The sequence below is a fragment of the Epinephelus lanceolatus genome, chromosome 23 (genome assembly GCF_041903045.1).
Source record: "Epinephelus lanceolatus isolate andai-2023 chromosome 23, ASM4190304v1, whole genome shotgun sequence".
Taxonomy (NCBI): Eukaryota; Metazoa; Chordata; class Actinopteri; order Perciformes; family Serranidae; genus Epinephelus; species Epinephelus lanceolatus.
The window spans coordinates 9576682-9601400 of NC_135756.1; the positions used below are offsets into that span (position 1 = coordinate 9576682).

Here is a 24719-nt window from a genome sequence, read left to right on the forward strand (position 1 = left end):
AGCATTTACAACCGGGCCAGATAAAATGCCTTGTGTGAGAAAGCTGCTCTTGATTGGTCAGAATTTCCATGTGGGGAAAATCCAGGAAGTAAACAAAACGTTGAAGAAGAGTACACTTGCAAGATAAATGGGCACTCTGTTTGTGGAGACGGAGTAGCAGAGCCCCGAGCAGAGTGAAGTGTGATCAACTGTTGGTGAATTCGTAAAGAAATATAACGCTCCGTTTCCATGTCAGGTCACTCACTCCTGGGATTGTGGGTCTTACTTAAAAAAGTAAACACCGACCAACGGGACCAGACTGGCCGACCTGTATGCTCTCACTCAGTGGATGGATGATGTCACAGGAAGCTTTGTGGTTGATTACTATGTCAATCTTACACAGGACGACGACACTTGAACGGTTTCCTCCAGTTTGTTTGCTATCGAAGCTAACGTTAGCTAATGTGCTAAAAAGTCTTGATGGGCAGTGGTGGCTGGTTTTGAGCCATGACTCCTTCTATTCTGGCTCCCAGTAACACAACAAGATGACATTTTAAGACTCCTATGTAGCCGACAGCCCTGTGGGGGAGAGGCAGGTTTTGTCTCCAGCTAACAAGCTGACGTCATTGTGATGTCAGCCCTAAAAGGGTCTACATATCACCCTAAATCTTACACACTGGACCTTTAATGATTAATCAGTCCTCAATTAGTCATAAATTATTTGGCACCAGCTTTCTACAAGGTCACAGAAATAGAAACTCCCTCACGGACAAAGGCCGGAAAATGCAGTTCCCTTCCATGAGAGAATAAACACCAAGGTAGACTGTAGACAGCTGAAGCATCGCCATGACGAGCCATCTCTGGGTGCAGCAGAATTAGGTGCTCACTTGTCACTCAAACTGCTGTCTGGTGTCACCAGATGACTTATCCTGTCTCGCAGACCTTCCCTGCTCCGGGAGCATGATTGGGCCTGGGAAAGTGTTCAGCTGTGCGTGTGAAGGTGCGAGAGTGTGTGATTTATGCACCAGAAGACGCAGAGCTGAATAACAGGCACAGTGTGTGCCATTCCTGCTCTCAGCTTTAGTAGCGTACGACAGACGACTCCGAGCTTCAGTGTGAATGTCCCCGTGTGGAGGTGAGCACCAGGCTAAATGAGAAGTAGCACTTTTTAATCAGCGTGCGCGGCCCTGTCATCCGTCTTTTCTGTCGAGCCCAGAATGCAAACTCTCAGTCAGGCTGTCAGAAGGGAGAGCCAACACGAGTCACGGCTTTAACGGTTTGATTAAGTGGGGTTGGCCCGCATCGTGGCCGTGCTTACAAACAGAGCACTGAGGACAGATGCTCGCAGACGAATCCGACCCCAAACAGCAGCTCTTTAGCCAAAGTCCCCTGCGGTGGCCATAAACTTCCAAAATGCCAATTCACTGCAAAAAGAGAGGATTACTTTGAAGGAGAGCGGCGAGAAGCAGCTCATTTCCTTCCTCTCCACATTACCGGCCGGCCAGAGGGATGCTTTTGTACAAAAAGGCCGCAGGGACGATTAAAATGTATCTGACAATCTGTCTGAAAGTTGGCTGCCAACTTTGGCGTGACTTTGCCTCAGCCCTGATTAGATTCAGTCAGTGTTACCTCATTCTTGTTATCCAATTTCTTTCAATTAACGGTACAGTATGATCCTCTCGCTGTAATACACCTTCTACTGCTGGAGGTGACGAGCTGCACGGGCCGTGTGGAAAACAATACATTTTAGACAGAGACAGGAGGCCAGGGAGCGGCCTTTAGGCAGCTGAAGAGACTAATCACATGCAGCGCTAATTTGACAACCAAGGACAAACACTGGGCAACAATTATATCTCATTTTTCAGGTAGCTCAACCCTGACAAACACTTTGGCAGCTTATTGGATGGGAACAATGGGATATTAAATACAAGGACATGGACAAAGCAGCTAATAATCTAACAAAGGAAAGATCCAGGGCTGAACTAAATATAAATGCACTCTCTATAAAGTGACACTTACTAAAAATGAAAGATGCTGTTTTGCGGTTTCAACAAGCGACAGTCTCCAGAGTCTGACTCGCAACACTAGAGTCTGCGTGTTTCAACATTCACGCTCAACTTTTACACTCAGTGAGCTGATTTTTCAAACCCCACAACTGCATTCATCTCACCAGAAAATCGTCCAGGGAGAAGAAACACTGCACACACTGTTTCTCCAATTGCCTCTTACCAGAACAACTCTATGAAGTGTCGCTTGATAAAGACATTACACTGGCTTTTCCTGTTTTTATAACAACTGGCTGCGTGTATCTGTTGGACTTTATAAACTTGTGTCACATCAAAGAGACTCGTGGCTAAGACTCTGCTGTGAACCCACTAATATGGTCCAGTGGGTTCAGAGCACTGCCAACAAACCTCTCCCATGGGAGGAATCTGATTGGATATCACTCCAGCACCAGCAAATACACACACAAAAGGCTTAAACTAAGGCATACACACTACAGTGTACCAATATTTGCTAGGGCTGTGCAGTAGGGGTGGGCGATATGTCTCCTCTAATCATCACGCTGGAACCTGTGACAGGCTGTTATGATACCAGAACTATCACACATTCACATATTGTAGTTTTTTTATGACCAAATCACTTGAAGACACCGACTCCCGTGTGTGCACGCCAAGAGAGGAGAAGGAGAGGCGCTGAGCTGCTGCCAGAGGAGCTGCTGACTGAGTTCCCTCTGAGCGGTAAGTCACTAAAGAGTCTGAGAAGTCCGGGGCTGTTCATAAAACATTCAGGACGCCACAGTTTATTCCACACTGCTGAAGCTGCTCCTCTTTTTGGAACCACTGTGGAGTTGGTAATAATTTCACTTTAAGCCATGCTTGCTGTCGCCGTGGGTAACAGTATGATATCACTATGTCAACAAGCCGAAATATCACGAGTATCACGATATGAATCTTTCATATGGTATTAAAAACTATATCGGTATTATCGTGAACAAGATGATATGGCACACCCCTAATTAGGGCTGTCAACGAATATTCTAAATTCGAATTTAAATTCGAAAAAAAAATGGACCTTCGAATGTGAAAATTGATATTCGATTGTGGAGGAAAAAAAAAACACCACCGCAGCTGTCCTCTTTGCGAGTGGGCATTGGCCTGGGCCAGACGCCGAAATGATCGCTGCAGGGCGCGAGCCAGCCACAGAGCTGCGCAGCGCAGCCGGTGTGGATGACACAATCGGTTAACATGGGCGCCGAAAGGAAACTGGCTTCGCTTCGAGGCTATTCGCAGCGCTTCCGCGGGCGGTGTGGCCTGACGGAGGTCGAGCGAGAGGTCTGCGGTCGTTTATAACGTTGTGTTTTAATGTGTAGGTATGTAAATGTTTTCAAAGACGTTTATGTTGAAATAAAAATACCTACAAGTAATTATGTCTCCTTGTATTAATACATATACAAGTATGTTTCCTTGTATTAGTTTGCCCTCTTCTTGACATAATGTGAAAATTTTTTTTTTGAATGGTTCGAACCTATGAGTTATTTTTAGAAGGAATATTCGAACGTCATTTTTGAGCAATTTTGACAGCCCTACCCCTATATCTATATGCATATCCAGGTTCATGCCCTAGTGTGAAAGAACTTATAAATAAATTATATATTAAATAAATATTTCAGCAACTGTGTCAATTGATTATCACTAAACATAACCATGCTAACACACTAAAATAAGATGGTGAACATGACATTACAGGGACCTATGTTGCTGTTCCTCATTTTCTGCCTTATATGTAATGTTACAATGTCGGATGGTCACATTAAACATCTACAAAAAGGTAAATATTATGTAAGCTCCAGGCACGCTACTGCAAGTGTTTACATTATGTAGCCGACAGTGCTACATTTAGCTACATGCTAACATCAGGGAAACATGTCATCTTGGTTGCTGACATTGTTAATTTCTCCCTGATATCAGATCATATCTCTGCTGGAATATGTCCGGTTGTATACAGAAGCTGTCATTAGTCATTTTTAGGCACAGGAAGTGCCGTTATACATAGTTATATTCAGGCTGCAAGTACACTGCTACATGTAGCTACATGCTAGCATCAGATAAACATGTACTCTTTGGCTAATTTCTCCCGATTTCGGATCATATTCCTGCTAGGACGTCCAGTTGTGTTTACAAGATTTTATTGGTCATTTTTCACAGTACAAAACGCTGCTATTCTCTGTTACAGTCACTCCACTTCTGCAGACTGGGCCTTTTTGAGGAGGGTGTCTTAAAGAGACAGGTGCTAAAACAGAGCGTTTCAGACAGAGAGTGAACACAGGTGTTCAAACACACACAGTATGAGGAAAATAAAGTGCTTTTTGAACATTAAAGCATGTAAACATGTTCTAGTAGAAACCCAAAGTACAAGTATGAGCCTGAAAATGAGCCTAACATACATCGCAGTGAACATGTTTTACTATATCTCTGTCAATGTGTAGACTTCTCTGTTGATTACAAAACTACAGGTTAGCGCAGGGGGGAAACACTGTTTTGCCCTCCTCGTCTCTGTGCTTCGTGACATTGTGCCACCTCTGTTGCCTCTAAATGGAAGATATAAAAAGGAGATATCTGCTGAGAGTCGGAGCAAGATGCAGAGACTGTAGACACAGCTGTGTCGCAGACTAGCGAGCTCCCGAACTAAGCAAACTCTGACATTTGTGGGTACATGTTTGCAGAGTCTGGCACTGAACACTAAAGGAACCCAACAACTTCATGACCCCTACGGAGCTGCCGAGTCTTCAAAAGGGACCTACTTTGCAATTTAATTCAATTTGCCCCGCCCCATTTTATAATTGCAAACTCGTAAGGGCAATCTGATAATGTGAATATCATTAGGTGTCGGTAAACAATCTGACGAGAACGTACTGATTTGGCACGGCTCATTGTAGCGATGCGTGCTTTTTACAGTCCCTAACGAAGCATGATAGATGTTATGTCACCTCAGGGGTGGAGGAAAATGAATTGTGATTTATGTGTACAGAAGCAGCCTGATAGTGACTTTTTATGGGGATTTCCCAGGACTATAATCTGTGAGCGAGGATGCCTTTGATTTGGAGATATCAGAGGAGCTTCTTCCAACAGGTACGAGCCCTCAGGGAGTTTTTCCTCACTAATGATTTGACATGAAAAGGCAAAGTGAGGTTTATGACGCCCCGACACTGACGGGAAAAATCTTCAAATGGGAAAGTCACAGTGGCTGTGCACTTAGAGGGCGGACGAACATGATATTGGAAGAGGTGATTTAAGAGGCAGAGATAATGATATTGTGGCTTATTGGGCTTCTGCAGCCCCCGGCCTTTCTTTGCTGAAAACATCACAGCATTGGCAAAACAAATACGTAAAAACCTGCGAGTAGGGATGAGACGCTCGGCTCTGTCGCTGCCCCAGATTGTGATTAGACTGATGAGGCAGGTGTATTTCTACATAAACATCTCATCTGAGCTCCCATCAGCACTCCAGCTCACTTGAAAAGCAACCCACAAACCACTTTCCACTCATCTCCAGCAAAAGCAGCAGCCTCTGAAATCACGCTGACTGCACCTGGATGCAAAAAACTCCAACCATCATCACCTTTTTATTTTTCCTTTCTCTCTGTCACGTTGCAAAAAGCAACCAGCAGCTTCTTGAAGACTTGCTGCGAAAAATAACAAAATCTCACTCGCTGAAACATTTCCTTCCCCTCCTTTCTTCCACCCACAGTAAAAAACAGAAAGTGCTGGCTTAGTTACAAGAGTCACAGGGAACACGCTCGATCAATACCCACTGACACCGCTTCATTGCCATGCACAGGCTCTGGGCAGAGCTGAAATATGCACGGGCAGCCTACAGTGATCAATGTAGGGCACTGTGCACATGCGTCCTTATTTCTCTTTAGAAACAAGAGGAATATAATAGAGCGCAATTCAAATATAGATACACAGAGGGTGAGATACAGTGGGCTAAGCTTGAATAATTGAACATCATTATACAGTATGAAGATCTCACAATTTCACCCTCAGATGTTTTATTTAACAAGCTGAAGTGTGAAGCCATTGCAATTCTTCTGTGATATTCTGCTTTTAAGATTTAAAGTATATAAAAATAGAGTCCCTTATGGTATGTTTTATGATGACTGGGTGCACATATGGACTCCTTAGCATCCACTTCATGCAACGAGGCATTATGAAAGAGCATGTCTCTCTTTTTCCAGCTAAAATGCAAAAAAGCAGTGGACTGAAATGCAACACAAAGTCGTGCAAAATTAGGACTGAGCCATCATGGGAGTCTGAGGGTCTGCACATGCACGCAGGTAGGAAACACCCAACAACCAGTGCTCTGCAGGCAATCCTATGCATGCCAACACCCCTAACTATGCCACAATAACAGCCACAAAGCATCAACAAAGAGCTGCCAGGAGAAGAAAACATCAACAGCTATAACATCTGAGTTATGAACCAGAGGGATTAAAAAAATCCACTGTGAACTTGCCTGAAATGTGTAAAACCTCGTCCCATTCGGCGGGTGCACCTTCGGGGAGTTGGTCCCCGTACTCATGTCTGAGAAAATCATAATCCCTTTGATGAGCCAACAATCCACAGCTGTATCAGCCAGGCGCAGTGTGCTTCACGGAAACTCTTAAAAGCGACCCGAGGCAGGAGGCGAGCGCTCGGATCAGCCCCTGACCCGATGCTGCGCTCCCGGCATCAGACGGTGGAGAGCTCAGGTGGAGATGGAGATGCGCAGCGACGCTCCGAGGGAAAGAAAGAAGGAAACGAGGAGACTCTCTGGGCTGATTTAAATGTGCCCTCCTCACGCATGTAGGTGACTATGCTGTGTGTCCTTCTAGCGATTTGCCTGGAGAGTAAAACCCGCGGAGAGACAGCGGATCCATGGTGCCCCGACGCCCGCTGCAAGCAGCTCTGGCAGCGGCTCGGATGGGTCCGTCTGTGCGCGGATTATCGCCTCCCTCCTCCTCCTCCTCCTCCGGCTTCACCAATAATCAGTCAGAGCATCACGACACGGCTCAGCCAACAACATACCCGGGTGCAGCAGAGACACACGTTCACTCTGTTTTTACACTGTAAAAACTGTTTACTTGGTGCAAAGGCATGAAAACACAGGGCCGTAACCACATATTTAAGATTGGGGGGCCCCATTTTCAATTGACCTTCCACTAAGCCTCGCCCCTTTGTGACGGTCTGGCAGTGTCAGCAGTAGACAGAAATATGATCATATTTTTGGAGAGTTGAAAGAGTGATTCCAGAGAGAAGCAGACAGAGGGGTCTACAGTCTGTGTTTGAAGGATATATCCAGGATGTCAAACTGACTCAGCAGCAACAACAGGTTAAAAAGACAAAGACAGTTAGAAGCTAAAGCCGAACTATAGGCTACAGATCACAGTGTAAAAGTGAACCACCACATCACTGCTGATCGCCACACAAGACAATGAATATAAAGGGAAACTTTGCTGATGTTGAACCAGCTGTGTGGCATCGCAGTGTGTGCAGATGAACCGTGTTTGGCTTCGGCCCAATACTGCTGCCACAAGCACCCGGACCTCCACTGCCATCAAACAACGTTCATCTGCACACACTGCGATGACACACAGCTGGTTGAATATCAGCAAAGTTTCCCTGCTTCCCTTCACTGGTTCCTGTACAGCAGGGTCGGTCTTTGTTTCACTGTTATAATCATTAAAAAGCAAAAGCAGCATGTGTATACATTCAGTAGGCTATATCTTCAGTAGCTAGCTAGCTAACCCTACACTTTGCAGGGTTTGATTTTGGTTTTGGAACAGGGAAGAAACGTATATCTTTTTCCAACCTCTCCAGGTAACGAGTATCATTAATACATGACGTGCCCCAGCCACAACATTTAGCTCCAAATCCACAAAACCAGCCTGAAAATGACAGAAATCTGAAACGACTGATTTGTCAGTCTGCGGCCGAGGGTGGGGCTTAAAAAAGGGTTGTACAAGGGGAATCTGCTCTCCCAGGTGAGCTAGTAGGCAACCCGAAACCAACCATTTTAGAGCAGTTAAAAACAAAAACCTCAGATAGGAAGGTTTTGATGATGGAGTGCCATTTAGAGAGCTGGCACATGATGAAAAGTGCACACACTATGAATTTTTTGTGACATACCGCACTATGATTTTTTTTTTATGACACGCTTACACTTAACAAAAACTGAAGACTGTTTTGAGGTGTCAATGAGTTGCTAAGAAAAGCCATTATTGCATCTAAACAGCATATGAAGCTGAAAAACACACTGTTGGAAATGGCAAAATTACTTTTAGGACCTTGCTGCTCAATGGTAGGTTGTTCCCTTTGACAAGACACGAACTTTATGTTAGAAATAAAACAAGTGCAAAGGGTGGATTGCAGTGGTCAACCCAAAGAAGTGGACATCATTGGGAAACTCCAGGGTACATAGCACTTGTTACATTACTGGTAAGTTACGCAATGTTTTAGTAGAATGAAGAAAAACACATGGCCTAAGGCCCATTTCCACCGCAGGAACTTCGGGGTAATTTTACAGAGCCGGGGCTGTTGGTGCGTGTCTCCACCGCAGGAACCACCCCCGAAGGACAGAGTTCCAGAACTTTTACAGGGGCTAAACAAGTCCCTGCCTCGGAGTAGGTACTCAGAACGGCCCCGAAAAACTCCTGGCTGGGGCTTGGGGATTACTTGGTGCTGATTGGATATACTCAAGGCGGGATGTGACGTTTTGTAAATAACAACATGGTTCATAGTTTAGCTAGGCTAACTGTTAGCTGTTAGCGGTGTCTGTAATAACTCAATAAACGGTCCGTGAAAAAAATATTTTTTCCAGCGGATATCTTAGTTAGCAGTTTTGTGTTGCTATGTGAAGTATTTATTCAGTTTTGGGAAATCACGATGTCTAGACAGCTAACAGCAGCAGCAAAGCTAACATCAGGACGTCATCTGTTAAAAGCCTCCCGTTGTCGGATACGACATGCAACTACTCCAGTTAGCTCAATCATGTTGTTGTTGTAAGACATCCGCTGGAAAAATTTTTTTTTCACAAACCATGACCGGAGTTATTACAGACACTGCTAACGGCTAACGGCATCCCTACGCCCCTACGTTGCCCCTGTCAAAATGGTCGCGCAACGATTACGTCACATACAGAGCCCGGTAACTTTACAGGAACCTTCCACCCGCTCCGCTCTCTGAGTGGAGACACGGCGGTTGAGAGGGCCGAGCGAGAGGACGTTCCTGTAGTAGTTCCTGCCCCCCAAATAGTACCAGGAACTTCTTCAGTGGAAATGGACCTATACACAAATACCAATGCACTGCTCTCCCTCTGTTTGAACAAGCTAACAATTGCTAGCCAACAGCAAAAAATTGCAAAAATTTGGGGTTTACCTAAGGTGTCTGTTTCTTTGGTATGACTGCTGCAATCCACACTTCGCGCTGGTTCATTGGACCTTAATTTCTAACCTCAAGTTTATACTTTGTCAAAGGGAACTACTTAGACTGAACAGCAAGGTCCTAAAGCTGATTTCGGTGTTTCCCCCAGTGTGTTCTTTACCTTAAGAGGACTCAAGGTCAGTGTTTCATATGCTATTACATGCAGTATTGGCTGGACTGGAAGTTTAGATGGAACGATGATGTTGTTTCCTAGCAACTGAAGGAAACCTTGAAATGGTCAATAATGATCGACAGTAACTTACACCTACACAGTACACATACATCCTTGTTTTCCATTTTATCATACATTTGAAAGAAATAAAATAGAGACAGGGAGCAGTGTTTGACATTGATTGTACCAACAGCAGTCAGGCAGCAATGACTTGTGCTGGTCTACAGCAACACCGCTTGCACAAACCAAACACTGAACTGCAGTAAAACCCAAAGCCACCAGTAACATTAATGGCAATTTGTTACATCTATTAATAACTATGATTATTGTTGAATAGCAGTGTGGGGCTGCCTTTCGTAGCAGAAAAAGTCCTGAATCAAAACAAAAATAAAGCCAAATTTCTTAATAAAATTAATATTAAACTTGTTTGTTTTTTTTGTTCTCGTTGTTAAAGTAACAATACTCCTAAGTATATTCTGCTTTGGAGATAAAGCTAGGAGATACAGACACAGTTTTAAATATCTAACCTTGATTATTAAATGACTTGCATGTTGTCATAGGTGTGTATTTTTTGCAGTGTAGCTCTGTATTGATTGGAGGAGGAGAGGGCCGCTTGAATTCCTTAACTGTGGCAATTTTCTCTGTGGAACAAGATGAGAAGTTATCACTGTCTGAACACATTGTGTGTGAACGACGGCCTCGTGTGTTCACTCAGAGGGAGGAAAGTGATGTTATTGTTCCATTTCATGTGCAGAGCGGCTGCAGGAGGAAATATTGATCACAACATGAAGGTTTACAGGTGTTTTTATGGGTAAATATATCGATTGGAACCAAATACATTTAGCTGACCATTATGAGGCGTCTTGTCTGAGTGTGAATTATACTAATTCAACAATATACTTTATTATTTCTAGTTGTTTCTTGGGCCATTTTTCAGCTTTAGTTCATTTTTGTCTTGAAACTTTTAGAAAATATAACACACATGAGCTGTTAGAGAATCAGCCAATACATTTATTTTTCATTTAATGTATCTTGATTTTTTTTCTTGAGTCAGTTCCCTCCATGAGCAAACTGCCCTCCAGCCATGTGCTCTCCTGTCACATGACTACTGCAAGTATACAAACCTAAAAAAATAAAATAAAAGAAAGTGCAGTAAAGTAGAATGAAGTAAAGTGAAGTAAACTGAAATGAAGTAAAGTAAAATAAAATAAAGTACAGTAACATAAAGTAAAGAAAAATAAAATAAAATAAAGTACAGTAACATAAAGTATAGAAAAATAAAATAAAGTACAGTAACATAAAGTAAAAACATGAAATAAAGTACAGTAACATAAAGTAAAGAAAAATAAAATAAAGTACAGTAACATAAAGTATAGAAAAATAAAATGAAGTACAGTAACATAAAGTATAGAAAAATAAAATAAAGTACAGTAACATAAAGTAAAGAAAAATAAAATAAAGTACAGTAACATAAAGTAAAAAAAGAAATAAAGTACAGTAACATAAAGTAAAGAAAAATAAAATAAAGTACAGTAACATAAAGTAAAAACATGAAATAAAGTACAGTAACATAAAGTAAAGAAAAATAAAGTACAGTAACATAAGGTATAGAAAAATAAAATAAAGTACAGTAACATAAAGTAAAGAAAAATAAAGTACAGTAACATAAGGTATAGAAAAATAAAATAAAGTACAGTAACATAAAGTAAAAAAATAAAATAAAGTACAGTAACATAAAGCAAAGAAAAATAAAATAAAGTACAGTAACATAAAGTAAAGAAAAATAAAATACAGTAACATAAGGTATAGAAAAATAAAATAAAGTACAGTAAAGTAAAATAAAGAAGTAAAGTGAAGTCAAATGAAGTAAAGTAAAATAAAATAAAATTCACAAAATAAAGTAAAGTAAAGCAAAGCAAAGTAAATAAAATAAAGTAAAGTAAAGAAAAATAAAATAAATTATGGTAACATAATGTAAAGTAAAGAAAAATAAAATAAAATAAAGTACAGTATCATAAAGCAAAGAAAAATAAAATAAAATAAAATAAAACAAGGTACAGTACATAAAATAAAGTAAAATAAAAAGACATAAAATACTAACATTATACTTAGAAGACGTGATCCATTTCAAGAAAACGGGTTTTTATGTGTCATTTTTATTCAACAGTATTAAATCACTGTTAAATTCAAAATTTAGCGAGATTAAGTGTCCAAAATCTGGATCGGACAAAGGAAACAGCAAAAATGTCATGTAAAAGGCCTCTTTTTTAATATAATAAAAATAGCATCTAATCTGTTATTTAATTTTTGTATGTTCCTTTTGGTGTCAAGTCAGTGTGACAAAATTGAAAAAAACAAAACAAAAACAACTCTTACTTTAGTTCACTATTGTTTTCTTTTTATTTATTTGGCATTGAACCTTTTTTCTTGTTCCCAAATGTGTTAATTATTTACAATGTACATTCATGTCATTTATTCGCAATTTCTGTTAGTAGGGTTATACCAGTATATCATATGACCTGTGTCACATGACCCTTACATGAGCTCTTCAATTGCACACCTGTTTCCAATGCATTTTACACCCTGATGAAGACTCTTTAGTGGAAACGCGTTGGTTCATCCATGTATTAATAAAGGATTCTTGAAGAACACCAGATTGTTTACAACTAACTACACAGAGCTTTAACCCAGTGCAGCACTCCCTGTTTTTCCTCATTATCAGTGTGTTTTTGTTTTTCATATTTCTGACAGGGACGCAAAAATTGCAATACTTGAAGAAGTGCCCTGATGTCTTCGTTTCTCACAAATGCACCTAGTTTTTTTAAAATGGAGAAACACAGTGACGTCTTCCTTCCACCAGCAGATCTCCAGCCACCGTCCATTATCGAGCCATCTCTGAAACATTTCCATCCTTTCACAGGCTCTTGCTTTAGAAGCATTTCCTCAGACCTGCCATGTTCCCATGCAGTTGGCCCATATTGATTTGTTTTTTGCTTTTTTGCTGACGCACTTTTAGGTTTTTATGAAATACAACTGCCTCAGCCAATTTAAGACAAGCACACTGCCTAGAAGCGGCTTTTATCTGCAATTTTACATGAAGAAAATCACTTCCACTTCAACAGACTTCCAACCAGCAGTGACACATCTGCACTTTTCATCCAATTTTTTTTTTTTCTCGTCAAGTGGTCTTTTCATGAGAGTAATCCACATTTGCTGAATGGTTTGATCCAACTCTCTATCCTAACTACCAAGAGCCATCTTGAGGAGAAAAAAAAACACCTTAAAAATGACATTATTTTCTTTGTTCTGCTGAACTATGTGAAAGCATTCAAGTGAACGTGTATCCTGATGAGGTGGAATGTGATAATTGGATCAAAAAGCAAAGTGTTCAGCTTTTCTTCAGCGATCAAATCCAGTTTAGTCACTATAGGAACGACCCAAGCAGTCGGTGCTCTGGCCTGATTTGGTACTGTTAGACACAGCTCAGTGAGCTTGATTAAGCTGAGTGGGTTGAACTCACAGCGAGCCTCACACTCTTAGGAGGGATTTGGTTCTGGGAAACTTCAAAGTGTTTGCTCTTTACATCGCAGGTTAACAGCATTTCCAGCTGCGGAGCAGCGGATCCCATTAACCAGCCTGAGCTGAGTTTGCACTCCTGACCCAAAAATAATTCAGACTGCTCCTCAAGCTCACACTGTGCTGTAATACCAGGTATCCAGTGTGGGCTCACCCCTACACTGTGACGATAAAGTAAGAGCCAAAGAAAAGACACTTAGGAACAATGATACCTACAAAATTAAAGATGGGAGCACAAAGGTGTCAAAAATCATCTTCCATCTTTTTCAGAGAAATGGATGTTGGGACTAGATCGCTACCTCCTGATCTACCCAGAGTGGTGTCAGGAAAGAGCTGGGCAGAGACGCTCCAGATGGGGTCTAAAGTCCAGGCATCTGATTGGCTGACAAAACCTGGGCACAGTGGGAGGGAAGCTTTAGTCTCATCTGCTGAAACCAAACGTAACATTCAATGACTACCTTATTTTTACGCTTGTCATAACTCGCCAAATGAGACAAGGATAGCTAGTTAGCCACCCCACAGTCACTCCGCCTTGCTCCCACTGCTGTTGACTGCTTCACAAGGAGAAGAGCTGTCAGCAGCTCTATAAACCAACCTTCAAATGGTGGCTGTAGAAGCTTGAATTTAGCCAACGCAAACCCTCCACAGCTGGTGTTACACTGAAATCTGTGACCCATCAGAGTCTGTGACCCAGCCCATAAACCCCAACTGGCTAATAACTTCCCAAAGTCTGGTACTGGGTCATAGTATCTGACAGGTCACAGATTTCTGTGATGCACTGGGTGTCACAGCAGGCTGGTGTCCAGCGGTAGCACCAGATCTAAGCTGTGTAAAGGCAGCAACAGAAAGTTTGCAGATCTAGTCAGCAAGTCAGGGCTGACAGATATCTTTCCCTTTTTCCCTCAGTCTGTGATGAATATGGAAAAGTTGATCATGTTAGCGCAGGGCTACCAAGAGCTTTACATCTGTCCCACAGACGATAGGTCTACACACTTATAAACAGCTCCTGGAAGAAGATCAGCTGTGCTCTCAGGATTTCAGGTAAATAGGCTACACAGTGCTTGTTAAGGTTGTTAGCAATCTCAGACACAACCTGCCGCTGTGCTCTTGAAAGCTGGCACAAAATAGGCACAAGAGTAGCACCCAGTGCCTGACTTTGTGTTTTCCTGGCGGTTCAAGACACAGCATGTGTACGGCCCCTAATTTCCAGGGCTGGTACCTGCGGTTATTCCACAGGCTAGTTAATAACACGTCGGGCAGGAAATCCAAAGTGTGGGATCATTTTGAGAAGGTGAAGGACGAACCCAAGGTGATATGTAAACTCATCTTCATTGGTCGACTACAAACATGACGTATCATCTGAAACATGGAAGTAGCTACATGCCCATTAGCCGACAGGAGCAGCCCTACTGGCACTGAACTGAAATCATGAGGCGCAAAATCATCCAGTCTGGATGCATCCTGTGATCCTGCTGGGCTCACCATGTTCAGTCTGATAACTGATCTCCACAGAGAGGAGAATAGAAATCAATGGCTGCCTGGAACATTCGAAAAAGACATTCAAAACTTTAATTATTAAGGAGCTAAAACTTGCAAAAGCGCTTTTGTGTTGTTTAAAATCAATCAATGTGGTCAAAGTGTTCAGTTTTCCAGACTGGCAGGGATAATGATGTTCAGTTTTTAGAAAAACACATCGCTACAGTTCAACACTGGGACAAATTGGAGCTATTATTATTTGAGAAGTTGGAGTTTCAAAGGAATAAAAGACCAACGTTTTTCATCCTGTGTATCACTTCTCTGCTGCTCTGTGTCCTCACTTGTAACAAACTGCCCGACCTGCAGCATCACTACACCCTGTGGACGTGCAGGATCTTTGCCATCAGAGGCGACTAAGCCCTCCTGCACATCAGTCACATAAAGGGACTCGTCTGTGTGCTGCAGTGCACTGGACTCTGACGTCATTGTACAGATGTGCAGTGGGCATGGCTTAGTGCTTCTGAGCTCTCATTGGCTGGAGCCTCTCAATCCTCTCTGTGGTTTCTCCGGCTCTGATTGACACCGCTCTTTGTCTTTCAGCATTTTCAAAGCTGCCAAATCATCACGGATGGACCATCATATCCCAGTCAAGAGGCCAATACTCTTACAGAATGATTTCCAATTAATTAAAGCACATTATTGTTGAACAAATTAAACAGCTACTAGAATTTCTGATCAAAGTATGGTGTTTAAAAAGTAATATTTTTAATTAATATTTCATCAAAGTGCTTATTCACACAGCCCCACTGAGGCAGTTTGTGCAAACGCAGAAACTGTGTTCATTAAACCAACACCTGAGTGAGAAAGCGTGTGTGTGTGTGTGTTTCTGTGTTCATGTGCTTTCATGCGCAACTCCTCAAATGCATCCCTCTCTCCATCTAAATCCCTTAAGGAGAAAAACACACACAGTCCTTTTTCATCAATCAAAGAGCTCAAACAAATTGATTTTTGGTTTGAAAGCCTGTGTTTGATCAGTCCGCGCTCCTAATCTATGAGGCCAGCTACAGCCTCCGACAGACACAGTGTATCAGATAGAAGCTGTGATGATACATAGAGGGGGGTATCTGGGAAAGCTAATGTGCATTTAGGTACACTCTTAGAAATAAGGGTTCCTCCTGTCGGGCTGAGGGTCTACCCAGAAGCATCTGCTTCTGAGGAACCAATTTTTTGGAAGAACAGGTTCTTCTAGGGTTCTTTGTAGACTAAAGCTCAGGTCAGATCAAAGATTTGCGACGAGACAAACCCTTTAAGAACGTTGCAGAGAAAAGTTGCAGCGGTGCGAACGGGCCGGTCTGAGCTCGACTCAAGCCGGCTGATGGTGTCACCTGCAACTCAGCTGGTCAAATTGTCAGTGTCTGGTTTTAGAACGTAAAGCACGTCACTTGTTTCTACAGCCAGTTGGCTTGTAGTGAAGTCAAAATGAACACAGATGGCGTGTTAACGTGCTGCGGAACGTGCTCTGTCCCCCAGCCATTAATTGGCGCTGCTTACTTATATTATTGTGGTGTATTAATTATGAACACAGTCCATCTGATGCTTGTTTAATGTTTTTCACCGTTCCATCACTACTACAAATGCAGCTGTAGCCAGTATCTCACTATCACTATCCTCATTCAAATTTTAGAAGCTACAAATTATATTCAGCCACAAAATAAGTCTGCAAATCAGAACAGAGAGTTGTTGCATAGAGATGATACACCATCTTATCTAGCTGCATTGGTGTGAACCGGCAGGTTTTTAGAACGTTGCAGAACGGTCCGTTGCAAGTAGTTGCAAGCTTCAACTCGTCTCGTCATGAATCTTTGCTCTGAGCTGGGCTTTAGGGTTTCATTGAGAACCCTTTTTTGAAGAATGCATTCTTGAAGTGTTGATAAGACTTATGCTGCGTTCACACTATGAGCGACACAGCAACAGGCTACAATTCATTTTCAAATGGAAGCCTGTGCGTGAAGCTACAAAGTGGCGCCCAGCAGTGGTCGCTGCCAAGGGGCGAAAGATGAGATGGCCTAAACTTTTTTTAGCGCTCAATGTAGGGTTGCGCAGTATGAGATTTTCATAGTACAATAATCGTCTCAGAAAATATTGCGGTTTCACAGTATTTCAGAATTATTATTATCAGTCAGAAAGGAATTAAAATGGAAGGGTTATGTTTGGTTAAACAAACATTTTATTACTATATCTGAAACTTGAAACCATTTTTTAAAGGAAGAATGTGTAAAAAGTCTGCCTTTTGAATATGACTTAAAGTTAAGATTTTCTGTCCAGCTGTATTTCAATATTGTAGATAAGCAAATGCAATGTGGCAGCAAAATGTGATGGGGCTCAGATACCGATCATTAAGTATCGATGTTTTTATGACCAAATACAAACTTCAGATGTTGTTCTGTTCAGGTGCATTTGGTGGTTCTAATTTACAACCACATTTCGGTTCTCAGCCCTACTGCACCACTACAATAGTAAAGGCTGTAACAGTAGTGATTTTGTGAAATCCCCATCTGCTAAAAAGGTGAACCATGAGTGTTGTGGGTTGCACCGATCAAGCCTAAAGCTGCAGGATATGGTTGCCTGACCCCTGGCTAACCTATTTGACTAAAACCATGGCTGGTAGGAGAGAGAGATCCATGGTTAATGCAGTCATTGCTATTTCTAGAGCCCCTCTGGGTGGGTTCTTGAACCAGTTCTCTTCAGGACTCTTAGAACCTTGTTGAGATCTCGCCATTGTAATCCATTGTAATCAAGGAGGTGTCATCAACAGAGGGCGTTGCATAATGCACAACAGAAGTAGATAGAGTAAAACAGCAGATTACCTGAGAACATTCGTTCTGTTATCAAGGATATTTGTTTTTATCCAAAACACAAGCATGGATCAAGTGCAGACTTTGTTTTACCCAATGATATCTTATTTAACATCTCTTCATCATCTCTTTCCAACCTGTAGAATGTGATACACCCACTTATGTTATCATGGTTCACACCTCAGGAAAAAGAAACCTGCTTTTTTTTTTTTTTTGATCCAGCTAAGAACCAACTTTACGGGTTCCGAACCACTTCATTTGTCGTCGAAATGCTCAGAACAGTTCAAGACTAGGTGCAGGAATTTCCATGTTGTTCCATGTTGGTGGAAAAGAGGTATCTGACGGGTCTGTGTGGAACCATTACACCATAAAAGGGTTCTGTAGGACCTCCCATGAGAGGTTCTGGGTAGTGCCTGACACAGACTGTTCTAGGTGTAACCCTTTATGTTGGGTTCCAGGTAGAACCCTCTGATACCCCTTTTCCACCAACATGGAACAGCTTCTGCTCTGGTTCCTGCACCTAATTTTGAACCGTTAGAGCATTTTCAAAAATAAATTTGTTTGGAAGCTGAAAATTTGGTTCGCAGTTGGAACCAAATAACAGTAAGCCTTTCGTAACCTGAGGTGAGAACCATGACAACATCAGTGGGTGTGTCGTATACTATAGACAGGAAAGAGAAGATGGTGAAGGCTACAATTGAGACGTTACTGGAGAAATCGTCAGGAAAACAGTGTGCAGTGGTCTCATGGAAAATTGGTCTGTGCTTGTTTTCTGGATAAAATCAAATATCTGTAATAACAGAACAAATGCTCTCAGGTGATCAGTGCAATCTGCCCCATTGCTACGATGTGCATTGTGTAACGCCCTCTGTTGATGACACATCCTTGATTACAGTGGTTCCACTCAAATCTGGTGGAAACACGGGTTAAGAGCCAGAGCTAACATCGTGGGAAAAGGTGTATGAAAGGGTTCCAGGAACCACAGAGGGTTCTCCTATGGTAACAAGCCAAAGAACCTTGCATGGCTCTCATTAGCACGTTTATTTCTAAGAGTGCAGGAATGTGTAACGCTTCTCTGAGAGGTCTTGTTAAGGGACGATATGAATTCCCCGTAAAGCCCCAGCTGTTGAGTGAAAACACATAAAGCACTAAGCAGTGACCCTCGGCTATAATAGTGGGAGTACGAGGCCACACTAGCAGGGCTGCGCTAACCTGAGGATATGTATGTAAATCACACATTTTCATTCACCCTGCATGTGTGTGTGTGCACTGTGTGTCTCCAACACGCAATGTAAGCTTCTGACAGATTACTTTGCCGCAGGCCTGTATGGTCAAACAACCACTTAAACTGCAAATGAGCTGCAAACAAGGTACAGCACAGTAACACTCTGTGCAAAGACGATTCGGCTTTTGCATCTTCATCTTGGAAGACGCTGTAAATGAAGATAAAGCAGTGTTCAAATCATATTGCACCAACAAAACATCACTGGAAACAAGTCTCTCTTTTTTGTTAAGCAGCAAACACAACAGAGAAGTCAAATTAATTAGTTACATGGAATACTGGGGACAAATGAGATGACAGGAGGCAATTATTTCTGGAACAAGAGTCATGACGGTCTGTCCTGACGTGCAGAGCAAAAACACAAAAACTGAAACTGTCAAATGGGAAGAAGCTGGGGGTAAATATGGCAATTTATTTAAAACAATCCTTCAGCAAGATGAGGATGCTGTCTTAAAAAAAATGCTTGAATGCCCCTCTGCCTGAATTTTAATGGTTATCCTCATCCAAAGGACAAAACAACCATTCATGGAAACTAGGGCTGCAACTTATGATTATCTCCACCACTCATTATACCAGTTATTTCTAAATACTTGCGAAAGACATCTGAAAGCAGCACAAGAAAAGTGACAGCAATCCAGGTTTCAAAGGGTTGACTGATCATTTAGTCAATCAAATATCAGAAAATAGTGAAAAATGTCTAAAGCAAGTCCCCACAGCCCAGGTGACAACATCAAGTTGCTTGTTTTGTCCAGTAAAACTAAAACGCATTTGATCAATGATGATGCATGATACAATAGAAAAGCAGCATTTTCTGTCTGTTAACTGCTCGAATGATTAAGCAACTGTTTCAGTGCAACATGGAACCACTAGTCATGTAAAACTATAAACAATATTGCTGATGTTATGATATAACTCCCCTGTTTGGGCCCAAAGTTATGCCTATTTAAGGGCAGGGCAGCTTGAGTGACAGGCTGTCTACAAGGAGTCAGATCCACTGCTTGCTCCTCCACAGCTCCACCCTCTCATCAAAATATGGTCACTTTTGGCTCCAAAAAACAAGATGGCAACGACCGAAATGCTAAACTTGAGGCTTCAATACCAATCAATGACCAACCAACCAACCAATGGGAGACACCATGATAGCCACACCCATTATTTATGCAGTCTATGGTAGTGGTTTTCAAACATTTTTTTACCCAAGACACACCAAAGGGCAAGCCAAAATCTCAAGGCACACCTGTATTTATATCTGTGCACAATAGCTTCTATAATGTGTGCTAACAGTCTTATGACGACATAAGATGATAAAGATAAGATAAAGTAAGACACAATAAAGCGATCCTTTGTCCCACTCACAGCTTTCTCCATTTCAATGTTATCATTAGGGTTGGGTGGGTATGAGGAAAAAAAAAAAAAAAAAAAAAAAACGGTCCGTTTTTTTTTGTAAAAAACTGCATCAAGTCGGTAATACCGGATTTTCGCCACTTGGGGGCACAATTGACTCATTTAAAATAAAAAACGACCATAGGACAACAGAGTGACAGTAACACGTTGTTTATTTATTCCTTACAAATAAATTTTGCAGCTTACTCAATCAGTGCAAACAAGGGTTGCCTCCTTCGTCTGGCTCAAAGTCAAAGTGTTGCCATATTGGCGCATTCTTTGATTTCTTCGAGACTAAATTATTGACTCCCCGTCACTGTTAAACAAACTCCAGGCTACAGTAGAGGCCTCGGCGCACGCGCACTCGCACCCCCTAGCTCAATCCCCGCCCCACCCCCACCCCCCCTCTCTCTCCTGCTCGCTGTGCGCTTGGCGAAGAGGCAGACACAGGTGTTCACAGACTCAGGCATACTATAGGCGGAGCGGACTACGCGATTAATGTCCGCAGTCATTCGGGCTTCCATAGTTGAGCGCACTTCTGCGTTGTAGTTTCCTGTAGAAATGTCCGTGAAAAATCCCAGCGATGTGAAACATACATGCCGAGCAGTCTTTTGTGTGACACTGGCGCGTGGAGCGGAGTCCGCGCAGTCGTAAAATCTGAGCTTTGCGTGCACAGGGTTTGCGGACGTCCGCTTTTAGTCCAGGCGGACCTCCACAAGAGTCCGCTTCGCATATGTTTGGGCCTGACGTATGCGGTCTGGTCGGTCTCCAAAAAAAAAAAAAAAACCCGGTCCAAGATGGAGTACCAAACCGAATTGGGATTACCAAGAACCAACCCAACCCTGGTTATCTTCCCTGCCAATCAGGGCTTTTGATGTGTCACACATTCATAATTCCCACACTCGAACAGTGACAAATAGGTTCCTTTCTTTAAGGTTTTTTTTTTTAATTAAATTTAAAATTAATTTTTTTTTTGCTAGAGTTTGCCTCTTCATGAGGAAATGTGTGTGTGCACAACATACTGATAGAGTCAATTAAAAATCCACTCATAACTTTTTGTATTCGCCCAGTTGAATGTTGCCATCATAATGTGTAGTTATCACAAAATCCAACTGCACACCATTTGAGGACCACTGGTCTGCGGGTCAAACTAAGCAGCGCTGATCAAATATGAATCAAAATTCCGTTACTGCGTTGCCTATTTCTTGCCTTAGATGTTTTCAGGAACATATTTCAGTGTACTGTTTAGCTGTAAAATGAGAAAGTTGATCCATGATTGTATGGCAATTATGTCAAGCACGAGCACTGACTGACATGATTGTTAGAGACTCCACAGCTCTGATTGGTTGTTTTTCTTCACATGCAAAAAGGCCATTTGAAATGCTATGGAAATATATATTCTTTTAAATAAAATGTAACCATTTAGAAAACAAACAAACATGACTGTCCCATTTTACCTGAACATGTCATCAGAGTGAGGCTGGAGTTCTTGAGGGAACAGCCCATTGGTTCGACAGCCATGGGTGTCTAATGTAACACTCAGGGTAGTCTTCAGAATTGCAGGTGTTATTCTCGGTAATCTAACAAAAAGGGTCCCAAACCTAGATTTTTTTTTTTTTTTTAACCAGACAACTGATCCATTTAGGCACAAACTGCACTTGAAATTATAGGCAATACTGCAATATTAATGTGACATATTTTTATGACATGGATCATGAAATGCACTAAAAATAGATCACTGACATACAGTAGATAATACAGTGATTTAATGACTGTCATTCCACGCCATCACCAGTTGGTGTTGCTGTAAATAGCACTGCTCCAGAGAGTCCTTCTCTGCTTTGGCTACCGAGGCGCACATTTGATATGCAGCACATGATAAATCACTGTGGGACTGCAGGATTGGGAGGATAGTGGCATGTTTGAATTAGCATACTCTGTTGTCACCATGCCTGGCACACAGTGTCAAACACACTCTTAACAAGCTGACTAGAGACGCGGCCCTTTAAGGCGCTGAGGCTGTGTTGTCATGTACTGTAGTACCTACTGTATTCCAGAGCTCCCCAAAGAGCTCAACTGTCACATGAAGCAAGTGGCAAATCTGCGCTCGTCCTCTGGGTGTGGAGTCAGATTACAGAGAGAGACAAGGATGTATGAGCATCAGGAATGGGCTTCACTGATTCTCCAAATACTGGGAGGAAGTAGGACATTTTTGAGGACAAATCATTGAAGACAAAGGAGTGCAGGCTTCCTGAAAGTTTGGTGAAGAAAGCTCGAGGTTTTCTTTCTTATTTCTGTGCTACTTCCTGTATGATAGCTCCGTCTCCAGCTGAAGGGCCCCTCAAGGCTCCACAACACTGCCACCTTCATTATCAGACTTGTCGCCGCCTAATTGGGTCTTTCTCTGCTGCCTGCAACAACTGCCTGTTATTAGAATATGAATGTTTGTGGCTTTAATTCTCACAAATGAGTCCCATAAATTCTGTAACTGCTCCGTCCTTATAAGCAGAATACTCATTCCTTCAAGCACTCTCAAACAACTGAGCTTTTGATTGCTATTGAGTGTTTTCCAGATTGCTTTTGCTCGCACAATTTGCACCTAGACAGCAAGTGTCTTAACTGGCTTGTCTTAATATCAGCCAGCTGAAGCACCTCGTAAGATTACCAGGTAACACTCCCACTAGATCTGCAGGTGTCAGGAAAGGTCGTGCGCCGCTACCTGCACTGAGGTTTCTTGGAAAACGAAGGTCTGAGGCGGCAGCAGCAGCAGCGGAGGCATATTGATCGTGTCAACAGTCATGTGTGGGCAGACAGCCGTAATGGACGTTGCCCCGGTCCTGTCACTGCTGAAACATTAGAGAGCTATTGTCAGAGGTACAGTGAGAGTGTGTGGAACCTCAACCAGTCGATAAGATGCGACCCGAGGAACAAAATGATGGTAGAGAGGACAAAAAGGAGGGCGGGTTTAAGCAGCTGGGACAAAAGCCTGTCGAATAACTGCATTTATAGTAATTCAATATGATAATCAATGATTTGCAAATTGCATATCTGATTTAGAAGTTGTAAATTAACATCTATGAATGTGTTGGTTCTTGTCTGAACTCCCTGTAACTTCTAAACACGCTTGGAGAATGTGAAAAAGAGAAACAAATTCTACTTTCTATTCTACAAGCAGCCGTGCTGTTATAAAATATGTTGCAATCATTATATCCCAGAATAAAAGCCCTCAGAACTCTGCTTATGTATGCATGTGCATACAGAAAAACGCTCTGCCCTGAGGCCGTAGAGTGCACAGTACTGTACAGTGGGAGAATACACCAGCAGAACAGGAGGAGGTGGATGCTGGCATGATTATGGAGAGAAGTATAGGTTTGGCTGTTTGCTGCATACGTAGGTTTGCAAAAGCTCAGTACAGCAAATTAACTGTACACATACAAACACGAAAGACTTTGTACAACGGCAGGTTTAAACAGCAGTGATACAGCAGGTAAGTGTTTCTAGTATGTGGTTATTATCACATCATGTAAGGTACTTAACTGCGTACAGCACGCTGATTTGTTACTAAATGCAGAGTCAGTGTTGCTTTATGCCAAAGGAAAATAATCTGATTGTTGCTCTTAGAGTTCACTTTTAAATAGAGATGTCACAGAAAATGGACCCAAAGAAGTCAACTTTTGGAGTCACGCTGCAATATTTTGGCTTGAGAACATTTAGATTTGACTATTTGGAGTATTTTTATTGTAATTTTTCTCCCTTTACTTTGCAGTATAAAGACATTTGAAATCAGTGCTTTGTGACCAGAGGAAATGGAAACAAGGACTAGGAGGAGGTGCACATTAATAATCCTCCAGGACTGTACCATGCTCATGTTTAACCCAAACAATGTGTCATGTGACTGCAGTTGGTTCAGATCGAGGTCAGAACACGCTCTCACCACAAACGAACCGCACCAGAGTTTCAGTCCGGTTGTTTTGGTGCACACCCGAGTGTGATTGCTGTGTTCACACCTGCCCAAAGGAACCGCACTTAGGGGGCAAACGAACTTGAGGTCGATGTAAACTAACCAAACTGGGCAGGTGTGAAAGCACCCTTAACTGCTGCACTAGGTCTGTACGTTTGCTTTTACTCGCCTCTGCAGCAGCTGCTCCTCTCATCCATAGACCTGATCTGATCACCTCGACTGATCAATTATCCACCCCTGACTCAAAAAAAAAGAACTTGTGACACGTTCCACCTGTGCTGCGTTCACAGACCAGCAAAGGCATTTGAATTTAAAGAGTAGGCAGAATGATACAAAGGGCCGCACACGGACAAAAAAGGAAAGTTAGCTTCAGTTAACTGGCTCCAAAAAAACAAGATAGCGACAGCAGAAATGCCACACTCGAGGCTTTAAAACAGTAGACCAATGGGTGACGTCGCTGTAGCTACGTCCATTACTTTTACAGTCTATGGTTTTCATGAACATGTCTCGTTTTATTTGTATCTTAGGCAGGTGCCAAGGATGTCCATGTGGGTCACACAATTCACAGTCCT

General features: G+C 42.2%; 1 protein-coding gene across 7 annotated transcripts in view; it reads right to left on the reverse strand.

Annotated features, from left to right (window-relative positions):
• The window catches only part of ppfia2 (PTPRF interacting protein alpha 2), a 293105-nt gene that overhangs the window by 166984 nt on the left and 101402 nt on the right, over positions 1-24719 (reverse strand). For 2 of the 7 annotated variants that reach the window (XM_033614977.2, XM_078165279.1), the window contains exon 1: positions 6498-6986. The exons of the other annotated variants lie outside the window; for them this stretch is intronic. In XM_033614977.2, coding sequence (XP_033470868.1) covers positions 6498-6578 — 81 coding nt within the window. In that variant the 5' untranslated portion in view covers positions 6579-6986. Of the gene's footprint in view, positions 1-6497; positions 6987-24719 lie in introns of those variants that run through there. 7 annotated transcript variants of the gene reach the window in all.